General features: G+C 34.8%; 1 protein-coding gene across 3 annotated transcripts in view; it reads left to right on the forward strand.

Moving 5' to 3' along the window:
* Positions 1 to 21780, forward strand: part of Gphn (gephyrin) — a 578173-nt gene that overhangs the window by 192593 nt on the left and 363800 nt on the right. For all 3 annotated transcript variants that reach the window (XM_008852141.3, XM_008852142.2, XM_008852140.2), the window contains exon 4: positions 18483 to 18575. In XM_008852141.3, coding sequence (XP_008850363.1) covers positions 18483 to 18575 — 93 coding nt within the window. The remainder of the gene's footprint in view (positions 1 to 18482; positions 18576 to 21780) is intronic.

Genomic DNA, 21780 nt, shown 5'->3' on the forward strand with positions numbered 1-21780 from the left:
GTAGATATAAGATCCTAAACGCTTTGGATATTTTTGGCCTTTGGAACAGAGTTTGTTGCTAAGAGGCTCAACGACATTTTGACTTTTAGCCAAGAAACTGGCTACTTTTCTTTGGGGTCTTTTTACCCTAACTGTCTAGCCAGTTCCTACCTCCTATTCTTAAACACCATGCCCTGAAGAGATTACCCAAATTACCAATAGGGAATCAGGATGCAGACTGTTCTGGCTTCTTCCATTCTGAACAGGGGCTCAGGGTGAGGCAATTGGAATACACATTCAGTGGGTCTATCTAAAAGACTCCCAAATTGCATAACTCTTATCTCTAAGGGTAAAAGAAAGTCCTTGAATCATGAATAGGAGATGTGAAGAAGAAGTAAAGGCAAGAGTAATTAGCATTACAAGTTCTAGACAGGGTACTAGAAAAAAGTCAGAACAGGGCAGTTTTCAGATTTTCAGATGAGAGTCCATTGGAACCTGACAGGGGCTTGCAAAATCATCCCCCCATTGGAGTTCTCATTTTTCTTTTGTTTTCCAAGGTGGGACTCTAGAGTGATGGATTCAGGATTTGCTTTCAGGTATTTTGATAGCTGTTGGAGTGGTTAGAATCAGTGTCAGTTCCCTCTCAAAGGCTTCTGGATAGGGGGAGAAAACAAATTTATCCATCATTTTAGAACAATAGCTGGTTGTCTCCCTCAGCTACAGGTAGGCACTACAGTATTGGAGACCAAGATTTGAACTCTTACATCTGAGCAGCACTTTCTGGTTAGGAATAAAATCATCAATGAGTAATAATTGTCTAAATAACGTCTTATATAAACTTAAGCCTAATGTCTGGGTAGTGTAATCTCTTGAACTCTTAAAGAAATATACTGATGACTTTACTCTTTGGTTATACTTTCCTTTGAGGTGTTTAAGACCATAAAATTGACCCAAATAAATCAATTTCTTTTTACACTTAAGGTCATTTGAGGATCTGTTCCTCAGGGGTCATGTGGGCTTGGGAGGAGGCTCCTTTCTTTTACCAGTTCGATCTATGTGAAGATAAGTCAAAGGTCCTGCTCGACCATGTCTGGCTTCACTTGGAAGCATGAATGAGATGTTTCCTCTGAGTTGACCCTCCTCTTTTTAGACTGGACACTGGTTCAAGTCCATCTCCATGGGGTCTCCATGGACTCCCTGAGCAAGAAGACAGGTGACTCATCACAGTTACAGGACATTTTGAGAGATGTTCCATAGTCCCCTGGAACTTAGTCGACCTTGGAGGGCAAAGAGCAAAAACTGTCCTTAAAGTCCCTCTGACCACATTAGTATAGACCTCAGACTATGGCTGTTAAACATCCAGTAAGGTTAGTTCCACCAGTCTGATACTTTTAATTATTATCATGTGATGTGTAGATAAGGCTTGGGAAAAAAAAAACCCAAAATATTCTCAGATAAACCTTGACTAGATATATATTTTGTTCCTTAAACTACTTGACTAAACTATGACCATAGAAATTGTAAGATTATGTGTATATTATTTTTGTCTCATCCTTTATATATCATAGCAAACCTACACAGACCTTCATCACTTGTTTAGGCTTTCTCATTTTTTCTATTTTGGAAAATATGTCCATTCCCACATCCTTTTAACATCTTTTACATTCTCATTTCATTTTTTTAAAAATAATTATGAGATATAATAGCATTAACAAATTTTCCATTTGTTGTCAGACTTCTTTTCCTGGGCATGGTAATTCCCTTTTAAGGTTCTAGTGTCAAGCCAATGTTTGATTCAAGTTTTACTGAGAAACCAATGAATTTATTGAGATTACTTACCAAGATAACTGAGGGGTTGCTGAGGTCTATTTATAACCTGAGGGTATGCAAACTGAAAAGCCTTTACCTAGCATGGGTCATGCCTTCTCTTCCTAGCCTTCCCCAGATTGTGTACTTTAGCTCTCCCCAAATCCAGGAGGCCATGTGTGATTAGGGTCAAATTACATACAGTTGGCTGGGAAGAGTGGCTGGATAATCAGATGAGGTCCAATGACCCTGCTTCAACAGGCTAACTCTTTATTTCATTGATTCATTGTATTTTTCACCTGATACTGAAGAAATTGAGAAAGGTGCTAGATGATGGAAAGACTTCCCCATTGCTTGTGGATTGGAAGAATTCATTGTCAAAATGTCCATATTGCCAAAAGTAATCTTTAAATTAAATGCAATCCCAATAAAAATTCCAATGTCATGGGCTGGAGTTATGATAGCTCAGCAGTTATGAGCACTGACTGCTCTTGCAGAGGACCCAGAACCCACATAAGAATTGGGTGTGATGGCCCCTGTCTGTAACCTCTCCCTCCCCAGGGAAGGCAGGGACAGGTGAATTCTGGGGTTTGCTGGCCAGCCAGTCTAACCAGAACAACAAGCTCCAAGTTCAGTGAGAGATGTGGCCTCAAAAATAAGGAAAGTGATAGAAGAAGGTAACTGATATCAATCCTTGGCTTCCATATACATTCTCGGAGTATTATATCCACACACATACACATACTCACAAAATTTAACATTACAACTTAAGAGCACTGACTGCTCTTTCAGGGGACCCATGTTCGATTCCCAGCACCCACATGGCAGCTTACAACCATCCACAACTCCAGTTCCAGGGGGATCCAACACACTCTTTAGACTGCCGCAGGCATTGCACAACACAAGTGTACTCATATACATGCGGGCAGTATACTCAGACACATAAAATAATACATTTTTTAAAAGCCAGTTGTGGTGGTGCAAATCTGCAATAACAGTACTCTTACAGTGAGATGAGAAGCAGTCAGGGGATTTTGCCAGAATCTTACTGGCCACCCAGACTGGAGTACTCTGATCAACAGGTGAGAGGAGAAAACCATTTCTGAAGGTTGTTCTCTGACCTCCAGTTGTGCATTGTGACATGCACTTGCCCTCACATGTACGTAAGTCTTTCACTTATAATTACTAGTTAAATATATGGTACTTGAATGAAAGATCTTGAAAGAATATAATTTATAAATCAAATTTATGTATTAAATATTTTAAGAGCACAAAGGAGACAGAAAGGGTTAAGAAATTTTTAGATAATATAATGGAGATAATTGCTTAATCATAGGAAATAAAAATGAAAGGAACATGAAAAAGTAACAGTATTTTCATAAGAAGTGCAAATTTGGCTAAAATCAAGGGATTTTGAAGAATAGTAACGAAATATAAGGCAGGAAATTTAAGTTGGGATTACATTTTAAACAGTCTTAATAGCAATAAATTTCTGAAGATTTGAAACAAAAGAAAACATTTTCAGTTTTGTTTCAAGTAATTTACTGTTCTTATCAAAATGAGTTGAAAGAGGCATAGAGACAGACAATGTAACATGTTTTATATCCACCTAAACATACAGTGATGATGTGCTTATGTCCACAATAAGAGAAATAGAAAGTTGTGGTACAGCACAATGGGGAATAAATCATGTTCTGTTCCTTAAGGATTGTGACATTATGTGCATCTTAATTGGTCTTATGTTTCCTAAAAACACAGGCTTTAAAAAAATTATCTTTGGTAAGTAACAAAACCTACTGTTGTCATTGTGAGTGTTGAATATTTACGAAGTACTTAACATAGTACTTTAAACACTAAATGCAGAGCAAATGACAACCATGTGATATCATTCTGATAGACTTGAGAAGTAAGGTAAAGAAAAAGTTGCGCTCCAGTTTTTACCCTAGACAACCTTATGAAAGGTAGTTTCAGTTCCTGAGCTAAGGAACCCAAAAGGAGATTATTTTGAAGAAAATAATGAGTGTCTGGATTTTTATTCATATAGGTAAGAGCATACCTTCTTTTGGTTTGTTCACTATATGAACTGTATGATATTCTTCTCCTGCTACAGTTTGCTTAAGAGCTTTTTTTTCCTGTTATGTTATTCTCAGAATGAGAACATCCCAAAGGATTGATAGAAGAAATGCAATGCTTGCAAGTATAAAACATTATCTAATAGCTGCTATTTTTCACTCTACTGTATTTTTATCTACTCCCTCTGTAATTTTGCTTTTAAACCAAAGCTTACTATTTTTATTGTTTAATGTAGAATGGGTAGAATGCTTCTCAACATCAGAGCATTTTGATCTCATAAATAGAGCAGCTGTATGTTCCCTTTGAAGATTTCTTTTTTTAAATATTTTATTTATTATCTTTATGTGTATGAGTGTTATTCCTACATGTAGGTAAGTGCACCCATGCTGTGCAATGCCCGCAGAGTACAGAAGAGACTGTCGGATCCCCTGGAACTGGAGTTATGGACAGTTGTTAGCTGCCATGTGGGTGCTGGGATTAGAACCCGGGTCTTCTGCAAGAACAGTCAGGTGTTCTTAACTGCTGAGCCAATACTCCAGGCCTGAAGATTCCTTAAAATTATCTTCTGTCTTGTTTTGTTGTCTATAGATAGACCACTGTTTCATTACTATTACTAGGAATTACATAGCTTTATACAAACATTTTTGTCTTGGGGGCTAGAGAGATGTATTCAAATTGAAGAGTATATCCTGCTCTTGCTAGGACCCAGTTTTAGTTCCCAGCACCTTCGAGATCAGGCAGCTCACAACTGCTTGTAATTCCAGCTCCAGGAAACCTGACTTCCTCTTCTCACCTACACTGACACCTGCACTCAGCATGTGCATTAGCCACACACACACACACACACACACACACACACACACACACACACACAAAAAAATATTTAAAAAAATAAAAATTTGAAAAAAACATGTTTTTCTTAAAATGCCATCAAATAGCTATACTGAAAATCACTTCCTTTGCATTTGAGTCTTCCCAGTTTATCTGCTTACTAAAAGTAAAACAGCATTCTTTAGAGTATTAGACAAAATCCACACTTTCCTGTATATATATTCACAATGCCCAGTATACAGTTCAAAGTTACAAAGAAACAGAAAAACATATCCATTTCTTGAAGAGACAAGATAATCAACCGATATTAACCCCACTGTGATGCAGTTATTGTAATTATCAGAGGTTTAAAAATAGCTACTATAATCATGTTCAAGGGGTTAAGGCAAATATAATAAATGAAGAAATAGGAAATTTCAGGAGAAAAATAACAAACTATTAAAATGAACCAAATAGTAATTTTGCACCCGGGAAGCACAATAGCTCATAACTTTGCTGGGTGTAATTTTGCCCTTGACTTCAAAGTCTCTTGTTAGTCAGTTTCAGATTACTACACACTGGGTGATGTGTTATGTGTATGCATTTTGTAAATACTTGCCAGTCCCACTTAGTTAATCATATTGGCATGACTTTCAAATCAGTAAAACTCCTGCCTACTTATTTATACTTAGAAAATTGTGATACTAATTTGCAGAATTGTCATGTGGACATTATATGTATAATTTAGTGGAAATTAGGGAATTTTTAGAATTCTTTTTTTAATATTTTGTTATTTTTTATTTTATATGTATGTGTGTATTGCCTGCATGTAGGTAAGTGCACCCATGTCGTGCAATGCCTGAGGAGGTCAGAAGAGGTTGTCTGATCCCCTGGCACTGGAGTTAAAGACATTTGTTAGCTGCCATGTGGGTGCTGGGATTCAAACCTGGGTCTTAAGAACAACCAGTGTTCTTAACCACTGAGCCGTTTCTGCAACCCCTAGAATTTTCAGAATTCTTACTCTGGAAAGTCATTGTTGATTATAGGAAAAATCTCACTAAAATATTTTTTCTTAGCAATTTCTTATAGGGTTTGGTATGTTTTTTAAATTAATAATGGATTGTAATAGCTAGTTTGAGTTGTATTAACAGTGATCTATTAATTATTGCCTGTGAGATTCAGAATCGGAGTCTTATGCTATTTCTTACTTTTGCTACATAATTTCAATTTATTCATGCTTTTTAGCTTTCTTATCATTTCTTATTTTACTTTATATCTTCAAAATAATATCTGTCATTTGTTTCCTTGACTCTTCCCATTCAAAGTCACAGGGAGGTAGCTACTAATCAGCAGAAATCTGGCTTGTTTTTTAAAAATCTAGCTATTCATAGAAGTCTCTGTCAAAACATTAAACTGAACACAAGCTAAAGGAATAAGAATTTTATTGACTACCCATGACAAGGAAGTGTCTTTGCAAAGATAATGTGGAAGCAAACACCAAGCAGGCACATACCTACAGCTGTTGACAGTTATAATAACCACACCTGGGAAGGGAGAAGATCTGATTTACAGAACTATTTTTCTTATTATAATTCACAAATGTCTAGTTTTCAACAACAATTCAAAAGACATGTAGAGAAGTAAAGCATAGAACTCATTTAAAGGAACAAAACTAGTTGTCAGAAAGAATTCTTGGGAAGCTGAAATACTGACCTTTCTAACAGTTGTCTTAACAGTTGTCTTAAGTATGCCCAGAAAGCTAAAGGAAAACTTGGGCAAGGAACTAAAGAAAATCAGGAAAAAGCTGTCCACACAAAATAAGGATGTCTATAAATAAATACAAATGTTAAGAACAAAAATCATATTATGGAAAAAATAAAATGAGTTGGGCTGGAGAAAAGGTTTAACAGTTAATAGCACTGGCAACTCTTGCAGAGAACCCAGGTTCAGTTCCCAGCTCCTACATGGTGCCTCACAACTGTGACTCCAGTTCCAGGAGATCCTATGCCCTATTCTGACCTCTGAGGGCATGACATTGATACACTTACATACGTATATGCAAAACACTCATATACATAAAAATATATTCCATGAAATTCGCAAAAAATCAAAAAAAATGTTTTAAGTAAGCTGGGTGTGGTGGTGCACACCTTTATTCTCAGCACTCGGGAGGCAAAGGTAGGCAGATCTCTGTGAATTTGAGGCCAGCCTGGTCTCCATAGCAAATCCAGGTCAGCTGTGGTTACAGGGAGACCCTGTCTCAAAAAAAGAACACCCCCTGCCCCCCCAAAAAAACAAAAAAAAGTTTTAATTAAAATAAAATGACTGAAACATGAAATCACAAAATGGAATTTTGAGGAGGTAAAAGGACAGAAAATATATTTAAAGATACAAAAATTAAAACCATCCCAAACTTTGTGAGATACGTGATTCTCCTATATCCTTGTCAATAAACTACGTTTGAAAATTTAAAGATATTTAAACTATTGCCTACTGTAATCAACTTGTCAAAAGAAGTGAAGTGCAAATCGAAATCATCAAGAAAATCATCATGACTTTTGATTTGACAGTGGTTTTAGAATATAGCAAAAGCATGGTATATAAAGTAATAACTTAAGAATCAGGGAAGTTGGGCTTTGTGCACTATAGGAAACTAAAGAGTAAAAGGATAACTCACAGAATCGCAATGAATATTTGTAGTTCATCTAATAAGGCATTAGTATCTGGAATGTGTAGATAACTCCTAAATCTCAACTACAAAAAAACAACCCAGGAGGGGTGTTTGAAGAGTCACATGGAAACATACCAATTTATGAAGTTATTAAATATATATATATTCATATAAATAAAGTTGAATTGGCGTTAACCTACACAGGGGATTATGCACATCCTAGAAGCCATAGTTTGCCAAACAAATAGCGTAGTACAGGTGTGGAATACTTCCCCTCATATTGTCAGACGTGTCCCAGAGACCCCAAAACAATACAGGCTCCTGCCATTGTTCTGTTAGCTCACCAGAGCTTGATGGTAAGATCCTATTGCTGAAGATCCCACACACATTGGTCACAGGAGATTGAGAAACCAAGTTGGTACTGACCAGGAACCTTCTGCCTGCTGGCTTGCTTTCACAGTCCTGAAAGGTGATATGCAGCCTACTTGGACTGTTGGGGGCAGGGTGTGTTAATCAATAGCCTTACCTAGCTCTGAACCCTATGAACTGTAGTAATGACACCAAGTAGGGATGGGCCTAGAAAGGTGAGTGTGGATCTGGGATGAGATTGGGAAAGGAGTTGGGGAATAAATATGATCAAATACATTGTATGAAATTCTCAAAGAACTAATAGAAGTGTTAATAAAAGTGAAATACTTCAATATTGAATATCAAGGGCTTGATGTGATATTTCTTCAGAAATGATAAATAAAAAGCCAGTAATAACATGATAATCAGTATCACTAGTCATTAGAAAAAAATACAGTGGAAGCTACATCATATATAGTATACATTAATTATGTGTTAATGTATATTGAATATATAATTAAAACTTTAAAAAAAATTTTTAAAGGACAGGGAGGCCCTTCCCAGATGGTGGTGCTCTGCTCTTGGACTAACCAGCCTCCAGAACTATGAGCTAAATAATAGTGTATTGTTTTGTTGTTCTTTTGCTTTTTTGACAGGATCTCCCTAACTCCAGCCCACCTGAAACTCACTATGTAGACCAGGCTGGCCTCTACCTCCAGAGTTCAGGGATTAAAGAGTGATTTGCCATGCCTGGTGTCTTTTAAATTTTTTTTATTATTATTTTTATTTTATGTGTTTGAGTGTATTGCTGCATGTATGAGTACACTCATGTCATGCAGTGTCTGTGAAGATCAGAAGAGTGGATCAGATCCCCTGGAACTGGACTTATGGATGGTTGTTAGCCACCATGTTGGTGCTGGGAACCAAACCCAGGTCCTCTGCAAAAGCAGCCAGTGCTCTTAACCACTGAGCAACCTCTCCAGCTCCTATTAGTGTATTCTTAAAAAATAAATTTAAAACCTTTATTTTATGTACATCAATGTCATTTACATATTAAATAATACTATCATAGAATTATTTGATATTGTTTAAACATAAAGGGGAAATTTTCAGATTAGAAAATAAATATAACAAAAATAATAACATTTCTAAGTGAGTCAGTGAGAAAAATGTATTCAGTGGCTAGGAATGTGTAATTCCTATTGCCCAGCTTTCACAATTGCTGCATCAAAGGAGTAATGCATGTTGGATTCTTACAGAATGCAGAAATGGTTCTTGTATTCTTTTAAATCCTTTAGTCTTTGTTATTCTGCTGAAACAATAGAAAACAATTTAATAGTATTCAAAAGAGGATTTTAAAATAGGGATTCAAATAGGACATGTATGTTCACAGTTAAAACAACTCAAAAATATCACTTAGAAGATGAGTGTATTGAACTGGGTATGGAAGCACATGTTTCTCAGTGTTATTCAGACTAAGCTAGAGGATTGTTAGTTTCTAATAATCCTGAGTTATACAGTAAGTACCTGTCTCAAAAGAGGAGGGTCAGGTATATAGCTCAGAGACAGAGCATTGTCCTATTATTCAAGAGGCCCTAGGGTCATTCCCTATTACCATAAAAAAAGAGAGGAGGGGAAAAGAGAGATACTTATGAATGCACTTCACATTGAAAACAGGCAAATGTATTAGCAGGTAGGGCAAGAGAAAAATGGAAAATAGTTACTTAGCACAGAGATTTTTTTTTTAAGGAGATGAAAATTTTCTGCAGATAGGTAAAGGGATAGATTCACAATATTTGACACCACTGAAATGTGGACTTGAAGTTACTGCAACATGAGTTGTAATATTTTTGTATTTTCCCACAGCATACATAATTTATTAAATTGTGTGTTTTTTAAATGGTATAGTACAGTATTTACAAATCTTGAAAATGTTATACTGGATAAATGAAGTTTGACACAAAAGGTCATTGATGATTCCCTTTTGTGTACGCATCTAAAACTATCAAACCCATAGTAATAAATAGAAAAATTTAGGTTGCCAAGGCCTACTTAATCAGGGATGGTGAATGGGGGTTGACTGCTAGTGTATATAGGATTTTGAAATTAGATAGTGCTAGTGTTTATAATAGCCTTGTGAATATACTGAAAACCCCCTAACTTTACACTTTAAAGCATGACTTATGGTATGTGAAATATATCTAAGTAAAGCTGTTAAAATTACCTCTTAACTCAGAAAGTTGTTATTGAATATGTCAATGCTGTTGTAATGAAATGCTTCTTCTAAGTACATGGTTATTAAATAAATAATAAACTGAAAAAAAACTTACAAGCAAAAGTTATTAAATACAAGAGGTTCATGTACTCTTGTGTAAAAATAGAATATAAACCAAATGTGTATAATTACACAATTTTTGTTTGTAATATATTGAGGCATGTTGGGATATAGTGGGCTCAGGAAGAAGATGTCCAAGAAATGCTTAACTGCTTGTTATCTATTCACCTGTACTCTACTTACTAAATGACATGTCATTATTTCAACATCAGTTTCTGTGTGTCTTTGGGTCCATGTGTGTTATCTACTGCATCAGTAATACTTAGTCTTCAGGGAGCTATGAATATTTTGAACACTGTCTCAGTAAAACTGACTTGGTATCTTATTTTGTAAGAAATCCAAACTATAGGAAGCATCATGCCTAGCTGAGGATCTATTGGCACTTAATGAATCCTGGGACAAGGGGAAATCAGTTTTTCTTACCTGCATGTCGGGTGGGTTAACCAGACACCAAGGGATAGACCCGTACCCATGTGCATTTGAAAAATACAGATTAGACTGGATAGGCCTTAAAAAAAGAGAGAGAGAAAAAAAAAATAATAGAAGACATGAAGTCGGGGTGGGGTGGTAACGTGGGAGCAGAGAGGGGAGAGATGGTTTGAATATCATCAAAATACATTGTATGAAATTCTTGAGTCAGTAAAAATTTTTTAAAAATCAAAATGTGGAATTCTCAATTTATAGAATCTTGGGACCATATGAACCAAATACAATTTATATCTATATTTTCTGAGGTTTAACATGTAAAATGAATATTTTTATATTTTTATTAATTTATACGTCAAGTATAGTGGTCTGTAAAATGTGGTTTGAGGACAGAAGATGAAGCAAGTGTGGTAAATGACAGAAAATTCTATAACCAGGATTTGAAGAACTCTTTTTGTGTATGTTTGGACATATTTCCAGTAATATGCTTTGAAAAAAAACATCGACCATGATAAGAACATAAATACTTGGCTCTAGTGGAATAGTCTGAAATGATTTAAGGGAACTGGAGAATTCAAATAAAAAGATGGAATGTAAAAATGACCTCCTAGAGAGAAAAAAAAATGTAAGAAAAGAACTCCCTGAAGCTAAGTTTAAAGTTAATCAAATGTATAACAGCTAGGAATCCATAGTTTATCTCTTCAAGCTAACTCTAATGATTGAGCAAATCATTGTAAACTATAAAATATGGTAGTAAAGCATATGAAGTGGAGATAATGAATATAACAGCATACTACTAAATATCTGTTAACCTACATTCCAGCAGTACTTCGTAACGTACTGATCATTATCTCAATTTTAAGGCTAAAAGTTCCCCCCCTCTTATCCTGAGTCACAGCTAACTAATGCTAGAACACTAAGAAGAATTTTAATGGAAGGCTTTTTGCTGATTGATTGATTGATTGATTGATTGATTGATTGATTGATTGATTGATTGACCGACCGACTGACCGACCGATTGACTGACTGACTGATTGATTGATTGACTGATTGATTGATTGATTGATTGATTGATTGATTGATTGACTGAGGAGAGCTGGAATGTTACAGGCTGGGAGCCCAAATTATCTTCAGCCATCTTGGTTCTCTAAATGCTTACTTATGTTAAAGTCTTATTTTACTTCAGGAGTTCAATCTTTTGAAAAAGCTTTATATGACTAGATTCATCATTAGTTACTCAAGTCACCTGTTGAGATTACAAATATGCGAAAGATTGGTGTATAAGCTCAGAAGTAACCATAGTGAGAATAGTATTCAAGGAGCTAAAGAGATGGCTCAGTGGTTAAGAGCACTAGCTTCTTTTAAAGAGGACCCAGGTTCAGTTCCCAGTACCAAATGGCACCTACCAACCTTTTGTAACTCTAGTTCCAGGGGATCTGACTCATCTGGTCTCTGTGGTATTGTACATGTTGGTGCACTTTTTTACCTGCAGGCAAAACATTCATATACATAAAATAAAACATTTAAACCTATGCTATATAAATTATTACTGCATTCTGCAATTTATTAAATGTTTTAATAAAATAAAACACTTTAGAGCTAGTACTAAAAAGGATACTATGATCCTTGTTCTGCTTGGACCTTCTAAGCTGATTAAAGACATAAAATGAATGCTGAAGTAATATGATTATGGAATAATGATGTCCTCAAATAGCCACTTACTCAACACTGTGTTATAAGTATTCTACCAAGCGATTAATTTGCATTATTGAAATTTCATCATTAGGCCCCTACACACCCGTGAAAATTCATATAAATATATACCCCACATATACATTAATATACACCAATAATTTAAATGTCTTTTTAAAATGAAATTCCGTCTTTGGATAAAATCCTTGCTATCCTATTAAGAATCGAAGTTACCAGATCCTCATCACAGTACATTTTTTCATCACTATTATGTTTTTGGAATCTTAAATCAAGATTTTGTCATTCAGAACAATATACCAAAGATACCAAGGTACAGAATAATTGTATTTTGAGAAATTTGCATGTCACTTTAGCTTTATCTGTTAATTTCATTCGTTTCAGCAATAATTGTTGTTATCTAGTAAGGGCTGAGCATTGCTAAAGCATATTTATGAAATATGAAGTCTTGATTAGCTTAACTAATGGTAATCTTTCTGCAAACATTATAATTACTAAATCTCTGCAGTATTAGATTGCATTAAGATTAGTACAATGTTTAGAACTCTGTTCATTTGCATTCTCTAAAATATATTTAAGTGTAGAAAATATTTTTGAGTTGTAGTAGCTAGTGCTTAACTGAAGAGAATTAAACAAGTTGATTCAAGAATTAATCAATCAGAACACTTAACCAAAGGAGCAGCCCTTTCTTTCTTGGAACGCAGAAGATAAAACTGGCCTACAATGGCACTGTGAGTTGACATTTTTTGAGTACAAGAATAACAAATGATATGAGCTGGAGAGATGGCTCAGAGATTAAGAGCACTGGCTGCTCTTGCAGAGGACCTGGGTTCAAATCTAAGCACCCACATTGTGGCTAACAACCATACATAACTGTAGTTCCAGGGTATCTTACACCCTCTTCTGACCTCAGTGGCATTGCACAACATGGGTTCACTTACATATATTCAGGGAATACAATCATACAAATAAAATAAATAAAATATTTTTTAAAAGAGAATAACATGATAATTCCAAATGCAATAAAATGTCTAGAATTTTCTCAGATTAACAAATCTTCAATAATTATTCGATTACAAATACATACTTTAAAATGTGAATATCTACATATGTGCAAAGGGAAAATATGAATGAATGAAAATTAATACATGACTACTTTTTAAAGATACTTCTTATCTTGTAGCCCTGAAGCTCCCTAAATATCCCTGAAACCCTCTTGCTATGCTCCTTAGTCTAGCAAATATCTGTCTGTGCAGCAAAATTATATTATAGGCCAAATGAACTTCAACGGAGATCTGCAAAATATATTCCTTCTAACTCAGCTCCTACAGAATACACATTCTTTTTTTTGGAGGGGGGGGTCTCCCTGTAGCCCCAGCTGTCCTGGAACTCACTATGTAGACCAGGCTGGCCTTGAACTCACAGAGATCCGCCTGTAAAGGCATGTGCCACCACGCCCGGCCCAGAATACACATTCTTATCAACAACACATAGGTCTTTCTCCTAGGTGGATCATATAATAGGGAACAAAAGAAGTTTGAACAAATTTTTTAAATTGGAAATTATGTTGACTATATTTTCATAATATACCAATCAAATCTTAATACCAATAATTTTGGGAATATATAAATATGTATTGAATGACTTACTGTTGAATAATCTATATCATGAAGAAATTAAGATATCAAAATTGTCTCAAAATAAACGAAAATAAAGATACACTATATCAAAATTTATGAGATGCACCAAAAGCAGTACTGATAAGAAAATTTACAGCAGTCAACACCTTCATTATAATAACAGAATGATCCCAATAAATCAACCTATTTATGGAACTAGGCAAAGAAATCAAACCCAAAGTTATTAGAAACAATAAAGAACATATAAATAAATGATATAGATAATAAAAATAGAAAAGATGAAGAAATAACTAATTATTCAAAGAGAAAAAGTAATAAATGTATCTCGACCCTCTAGGACAAACATGAAAACATGAATAAAATTAGACACACAAAGGGAAGCATTACAACTGACAATACAAAAATTTAAAGGATCATTTGAGCTTAATGTGACCCAGTATACTAACAAAATTCATAACCTAGAAGATGAAGACATATTGCCAGATAAAGTTTACAAAGCTTGAATCATGACAAAATGGAAAATATGCATCAGACTAATAGCAAGCAATGATATTGAATCAGTCACTAAAACTCATCAATCAAAAAAAAAGATAAAATAATTTTACTGTTGACTTCACCAAACATTAATAAGTAATATAAAATTTCCTTAAATTATTTCAAAAAATTAAAGAGGAAAAGTTTTCAAAACCCTTTCTGCAGAGCTAGCCTTACTATGATGCTAAAGCAAAACCAAACACTTCCAAGGAGAAAGCTATAGGACAATATTCTTCAGGAACATAGCCACAAAAATATAATACTAGCAAACTGAATCCGGCAACACATTAAAAGCCTTTGTTCTAGTTTGTTTCTCCATTGCTGTGACAAAACACTCTGACCACTACTAACTTGTGGGGGAAAGGGTTTATTGCCTTAGATCTCCTGGGTTACAGTTCATCAGGAACTCCAAGGTAGGAACTCAGGGCAGGAACCTGGAGGCAGGAGCTGAAGCACAGGCCGTGGAGGAGCTGGCTTGCTCTCCTGGCCCAGGCACAGACTGTTTTCTTACATAATATAGGCTCACCTGCCCAGGGGTGACACCACCCACAGTGGGATGGGCCCTCCCATATCACTCAGTAATCAAGAAGATAAGCCACACATGGCCACAGGACAGTCCAATGGAGGCAATTCACCAATTGAGGCTCCCTCAACCAAGGTGTATCAAGTTGACACTAAAGCTATCCAACACACCTTATTCACTGTGATCATGTGAGAATCATCCCCAAGGTGATTCAACATATCCTAATCTATCAGCACAATATAATATATCAACAAAATAAATAAGGATGAATTGAACAGTAGTAAATTTAGTGTTTAAAAAAATCCTTTATTTAAAAAATCTTTTTGAGACAGGATCTCCCTGTAGCCCCAGCTGTCCTGGAACTCGTTGTGTAGACGAAATTGGCCTCGATCTCACAGAGATCTGTTGGCCATGCCTCCTGAGTGCTGGGATTAAAGGCACACCCAGCTCCACTTATTTTTTTTATAATACATGTATATTATAAAGAAAAGAAACAATGCTAAATAATAAAAAGAAATGAGTAAAGGATATAATATACTCCAAATGTATTTACCTAGAAATAATTCCCATTCTTGACAATTTATTGTAAAATATTCAACCTCTTTCTATGCTTTTTATGGAACTAAAAGAATGAGTGGACATTTAAGTGCATGAGAGACCTAGCTATATACAAATTTGGAATAATCTTTCAAAGTTAATACATAATAGCATTTTATTTACATCTCAACAAAGAAGCAGTATATTCACTGAAATCTGATGTTTTCTTGCAAGAGATAATATGGGGGGATAAAGATCCTTCTAAATTAAGAAATAAGAGAAATTACTGGATTTCATTAATAGGTTATGATTTTGATTATGTAACTGTCTTCATAAACTATATATTATGGTTTATGATATGTTTATAATTTTCTACAGAATTTTGTTATTGTCGTTAACCAGGCTAGGCTTACAAAGATTCATCTGGCTCTGCCACCTGAGTGCTGGGATTAAAGGCGTGTGTTACTATGGCTGGCTATAAAAGGAATATTTTTTATTATATTTACTCTGTGTGTGTGTGTGTGTGTGTGTGTGTGTGTGTGTGTTCAGATGTGTATTTCCTGGCACATAAGTGGAGGTCAGAGGACAACTTTCAGAAGTCAGTTCTCTCTACCCAGGGATCAAACCCAGGTCATTATTAGGCTTAGTGGCAAGTGCCTTTCCTTACCCACTGAGCTATCCACCAGCCTGTTTAACTATCTTTTTAAATCAAATACTGGATTGATTAAATCCAGCTGTGAAAGATAGCATTATTAGAACTATTAAAGTTTTTTCTCCACATTTCTTCACTTTACCTTCATGTTTTGGTCCATTATATGATATTGAGAAAAAATTTAATTGAACAATATCCAGGCCTCAAGTAGAGCTTAATTTTAAATCATTGCAATGCTATATGTAGGAAGATTAAAAAGTAGAGGCAGCTAAATACTAAGACTTTTATCAGCATGAAAGAGATTTTACAGATGTAAAAACAAATATGGAAGATAAATTGCTTTCTAAAGGTATCATAAGTTACTAAGTGAAATAAGATAAATTACTAAGTAAATGACTAGCTGAGATAAATTGCTTTTTTTTTTTTTCGGTCTTTTTGAGATAGGGTCTCCCTGTAGCTCCAGCTGTCCTGGAACTCACTATGTAGACCAGGCTGGCCTTGAACTCACAGAGATCCACCTGTCTCTGCCTCCCAGTGCTGGGATTAAAGGTGTGCGCCACCATGCCCAGCAAATTGATTTTTTTTAATAATAGAAAAATAAGACTCAGAAATTGTACAGTGTTGCATGATTAGAAGGCATATTTCTGTCTGGAGAGATGCCTCAGAGGTTAAGAGCACTGACTGCTCTTGCAGAGGACCCAGGTTAGATTCCCAGCACTCACATGGCAGCTATGAACCGTCCTTAACTCCAGTTCCAGGGGACTCTGAAGCCCTCTTCTGACCTCCATGGCATTGCATGACACAGATGCACTCACATACATGTAGGCAATACACTTATATGCATAAAATAAAACATAATAAATAAAATATTAAAAAGAAGGCATATTTCATTTAATTTAGCCAACACATATATCACCTTGAGGAATCTTTAAAAATGCATGCTCTGATTCCATAGATCTTAAAATAAAACAGAGTTTTTTTTTTTTAATTCCCAAGATCCTGTATGTGATGATGCTGGCATTCTGATGATATTTTCAACAAGAGTTAGAATTCTGCATGCTTATAGGTCCTCCACCTGAATGAAAATGTGAGAAAAAAGGCTGTGACTTGTCTTTGTATTCTTGTCATCTAGTGATGTGACTGAGTAATGTATTCCCTGAAATATTTTCTTCTTAAAAAAATTAATGAATCAATAATTGTGTGGCTACTTAGGGCCTAGAATACTTGAGTTCTATATTGGTGGATAGAGAAGAATCCTTATGCTTTAGAATCCAACTATAGGGCGATATAATTAATATTTTTCATAAAATTCTCAAAATTTAACTAAAATTTTTGTTCCCATTAAATGCTGCTATGTATCATACAACTACATTGCACAATAAAATATTTTGCAGGTACTCTTAACTGAACTCCCATTATGCATTATTTAAATGAAAGAAAGCTGTGTTATATAAGCAGTTATTCATGATGTGAATCTAAAGACTTGAGTAATATGGTTCAAATGGTTTTCCTTTAGCTTATATGACATTCAATTGTGCCACTTAGCAAAGTTAGCTGTGAAACTGACCCCTGATTTAACGTTCAGGTTTTCTTTTTAAATTAGTAGCTCTGAATTTTTTGGTGGTACTTTAGAATTACCTGAAAAATTTTAAGTCTGCAATTATAATGTAGAACTCAAGTTTACCATGTGCAAGATTCTAGGTGTGAGTATAGTACCTATGAAAAAGAAAAGTGAATATAATGCTAACTCAGGCTGTACTCCAGAAGTGGGCCCCAACCATTATTTAAGCTCTACAAACTTTTAAGAAATCTACATAAAATCAATATTGAAAGGCACAAAACTTTCCCAACATCAAATTGAGCACAAAGTATTTACTCAATGATGAACAAAATATAGAGTATTATAAATTGAGAGTTCAACAAACCTGGTTTGAATTATAACTCTTCCTTTATACTTTGTCAGCATAAAAGCATTATTTCATCTCTGTGAATCCAGAAAATAACAAAGTATGAGTCTTATTTCCTTATATATAGAAGTAAAGTGTGAATATTTAGGTGCTAAGATTGATAATAGTTACTAAATACTAAGATAATTTAGTTAACACATAGTGCTAAAGGTTTTTGTGTGATTGAAAAAGAACTTTGCATATGCCATATAAATATACAAAAAGCAGAAATTACAAATTGGCATTTCTTTTTTCATTTATCAGTTTGTTGCTTGCATCATCATTTTCCATGATTGATCAAATAAATATATCAAATACAATACATTTTGATCAAGGTGAGACATTTCCACGAATTGTCCTTCAAATTTTTCTTATTTAGTGATAGAAGGAATCCCTAATTCTTTGTTCTCTATGAAGTTATATAAGAACTTGAATGTTTTGAGCAAGCAAGCAAATCCTGCTGCATTTGACAGTACTGTTGTTTTCTTTCAGGAAACTCTCATAGATTGGTGTGATGAAAAGGAACTTAATTTGATATTAACAACTGGAGGAACAGGATTTGCACCACGGGATGTCACCCCAGAGGTGAGATGTTGCCTTTTTCTTATTCAGGGAATAAGTTCTTCTGTTATTTTTTTTTTATAGGCAAAACAATTACTTGTAGTCATAACAATGCAAATATTTGACTTTGGAAGAATTATTATGAAAACTTTCTTGACTTACCATTTCGATTTACTATGAAATTATGGAATGTGAGGAAGATTGAACTGTTCTAGAATTTAATTCATAATTTGTTTGGTGGTCTGCAGTGGCAACTGAACTTCAGGAGGTTATAGCAAAGTTTTGAATGTTAGAATGTCATCTGGTATGATATACTTGTCAATACAATTCAAAATTGGATTTGAGTCTCATTTTCTTGAACCCTTGTCATTTATCTCAAAGTAGAGTAGATTACTATAATAGAACATTTATACTAACTTTACACTACAGTTTATGAAAAAGTGATGTATTTCCCACAATTTTAAATGTAAACATAGAAATGAAGAATTTAATAAGCTAAACAGCATAATAAATACTTCATGCCACAGGAGTATCTTCAACACAGGAAGAAAAATTAAAGACAGAACAAAGAGTAAATAGAAGGAAAAGGTCATTACATTGTTTTTAAAGAAGCCATAAATTTCAGGTGTCACTGTGGAATTGTATGGAAACTTGCATTACCACTTGTGATGTGGCTTTCTTTACTTTTCAAATGAAGTGTTTTTGGGTCAGTTTAACTTAATGTTAGCTATGCCTCCTGTTTTCAAATCTGTATACTATGCTATTATACCTACTGCCTTATTTTAGCAAGACTCTTTTTCTCTGCATTTATTAAATTATTGCCCTTACTCATTTTCAAGTTTTGGCTCTTATCAGAACCTGCAAGAGAGCTGCTAAAATGCAGATTTGTGGGCCACACCCCTAGAGTTTCTGATTGAGTAACACTGCAATGGATTTCCAGAATTTGTGTTTCAGTCAAATCCCCATGTGGTGTGAATGTTGCTGAGCCATAGACTATAATTCTAAATTCTAAGAACTGCTGTCTACTTTTTAAATTGCAATTTTCTGTAAGTCAAGATAGTTTCTATTCTATTTTATAAATAAATCAGATTTCTGTTTAAAGGAATCAGAAGAGTTGTTTTGTTGATTGTTAACATTACCCTCATAAGCAGAAACGTCATCACACAATTTAGTTTCTGTGTCCTAACTGGACAGTCTTTACATTTCTTTTATAGTGTGAGACTAACTGAAAAAGTACAGTTGGAAGATAAACCATCTCCTGAAGAGGTGTATTTGTATTTTATTACATCAGAAAAGTAGAAAAAATTATTATAGAATTCATTCATAACCAAATAATATTACGTTTAATTGTAAGGAAATAATTTACATTACCAAGTATCTTGTTTCTTATGAGCTTCAAGTTAATGCCAAAATACTAAATTGAAAATTCTAATTTGAATTCTGTCTTTTCTATTGACCAACAAGGTGGCTGTATTTATTGACAACAATGATACCTGTGTGGATTTTTTTCTCACACTACTCAATTCTCCACCTCTTCATACACCAAATGTTCTTCATTACATTTCAGTTTAATTCTGACCTGGAGTTGCTCAGATTGCCCAAGTTTAAAGCTCAGTACCACAAAACTGTTGCCCTTAGTAAATTTGGGCCCCGAATTACACATACTCTATCCTGCTTTTCTGCAAAGTCTGTGGATTGCCCCAACCTTCCTCTGCCAATACATCTGATAATTAGCTAGAACAGCACACAAAACTCATTTATTACAGGTATGTAACTCAGAAACAGCCAAATGGAAGAGAGGCATCCATCAATGTGTAGGAGGATCTAGTAACCAAATACCCACACTTTGTTCAGTTGCAGTAACCTTACAACACCTGAATGCATTCACCAGTTCCTGAAGATGGTGAATCTTATTTTTCAACAGTTTTAAAAGAATTCAAACTCACATTCCATTAGTGGGTGGGACTGAAAGTTTCTACCTTGTAATAACTGTGTTTCTGACCTGAGGCGAAGGAGATCCTCCTTGTGAGGTAAAGAAATTTGTACCAGATAGCAAAAGACACTTATCACCCAGGGGATTACAGCAGTATTAGGAATTCTGTATGAGGAACCAAGAGCAAAACTCAATATATTTTTTGTGTTATACTACAACGGAATAGTCATTTTAACTGCTGTCTAATGAAACTACTGTCTAATGAGCCATGAAAATACCTACTTTCTAAGGTATCTCTGAGCACTCATTTCTTAAAATATTTATTTTAAATTATGTATATATGTGTATGTCTGTCTATGGGTACCTACATGTGCAGGTACCCACGGAGTCCAGAAGATGGTGTCAAATCCCCTGAAGGTGTAGCTACAAGTGGTTGTGAACATTCTGCCATGGATGCTGTGTCTGACCCCTGGATCATCTTTCCAGCCCTAGCATTTTTTTTTTAAATGTACTGAGCATACAAAGTAAAAAGTTTCACTATGACATTTTCATACATACTTTGTTTGGTTGATCCTCTTGTTCTACTTCTCTTCCCCATCTCCTGCCACCAGTAGTCCCCTTTAAATTTCATGTCACGTGTATACATTTGTCTTCTATTACCCTCTCCATCCCCCTTCCTTAAAATTTCTTATCTTTCTTTGGTTCTCCTTCTCTTTTCATGACCTATACCCACACTCACTCCCACATAAAGTCACAAATGTAAAAATTAGTGAGCTTCAGTAAGAACTATTCCTAGAATTTTATGAGTTTACTTAAAAGGGTTAAACATTTTTTTATTAGTGGCTATAGAACTATCAAGTTGTTGATGTTTGTTTGGGGTTTTTGTTGTTTTCCTTTGTTGTTTTTTGGGTTTTTTTGTTTTGTTTTTTTTTTTTTCTTTTTTTTTTGGTCTTATTGAGAGACAGGGTAGCCCCAGCTGACCTGGAACTCACTATGTAGACTTGGCTGGCCTTGAACTCACAGAGATCCACCTGCTTCTGCTTCCCAAGTGCTGGGATTAAAGGCGTGTGCCACCATGCCCAGCTGCTGATATTTTTTTTAATGTAACTACCATGTAGACAAATATGGTCATATACATAATTCTTAAGAGTATATCAATGAAATCTTCACTCTTGTGAAATTGTTTAATTTCTATATACTAAATATCATATTTGATCTTTTCCATTTTATATAAATCATAGATCTTAAATTTCTGCTATTTATTTTCTTTTGATTCTTTTTTTCCTTTGGTACTCA

The sequence above is a fragment of the Nannospalax galili genome, unplaced genomic scaffold, assembly GCF_000622305.1.
Source record: "Nannospalax galili isolate Female #2095 unplaced genomic scaffold, S.galili_v1.0 scaffold285, whole genome shotgun sequence".
NCBI classification, from domain to species: Eukaryota; Metazoa; Chordata; class Mammalia; order Rodentia; family Spalacidae; genus Nannospalax; species Nannospalax galili.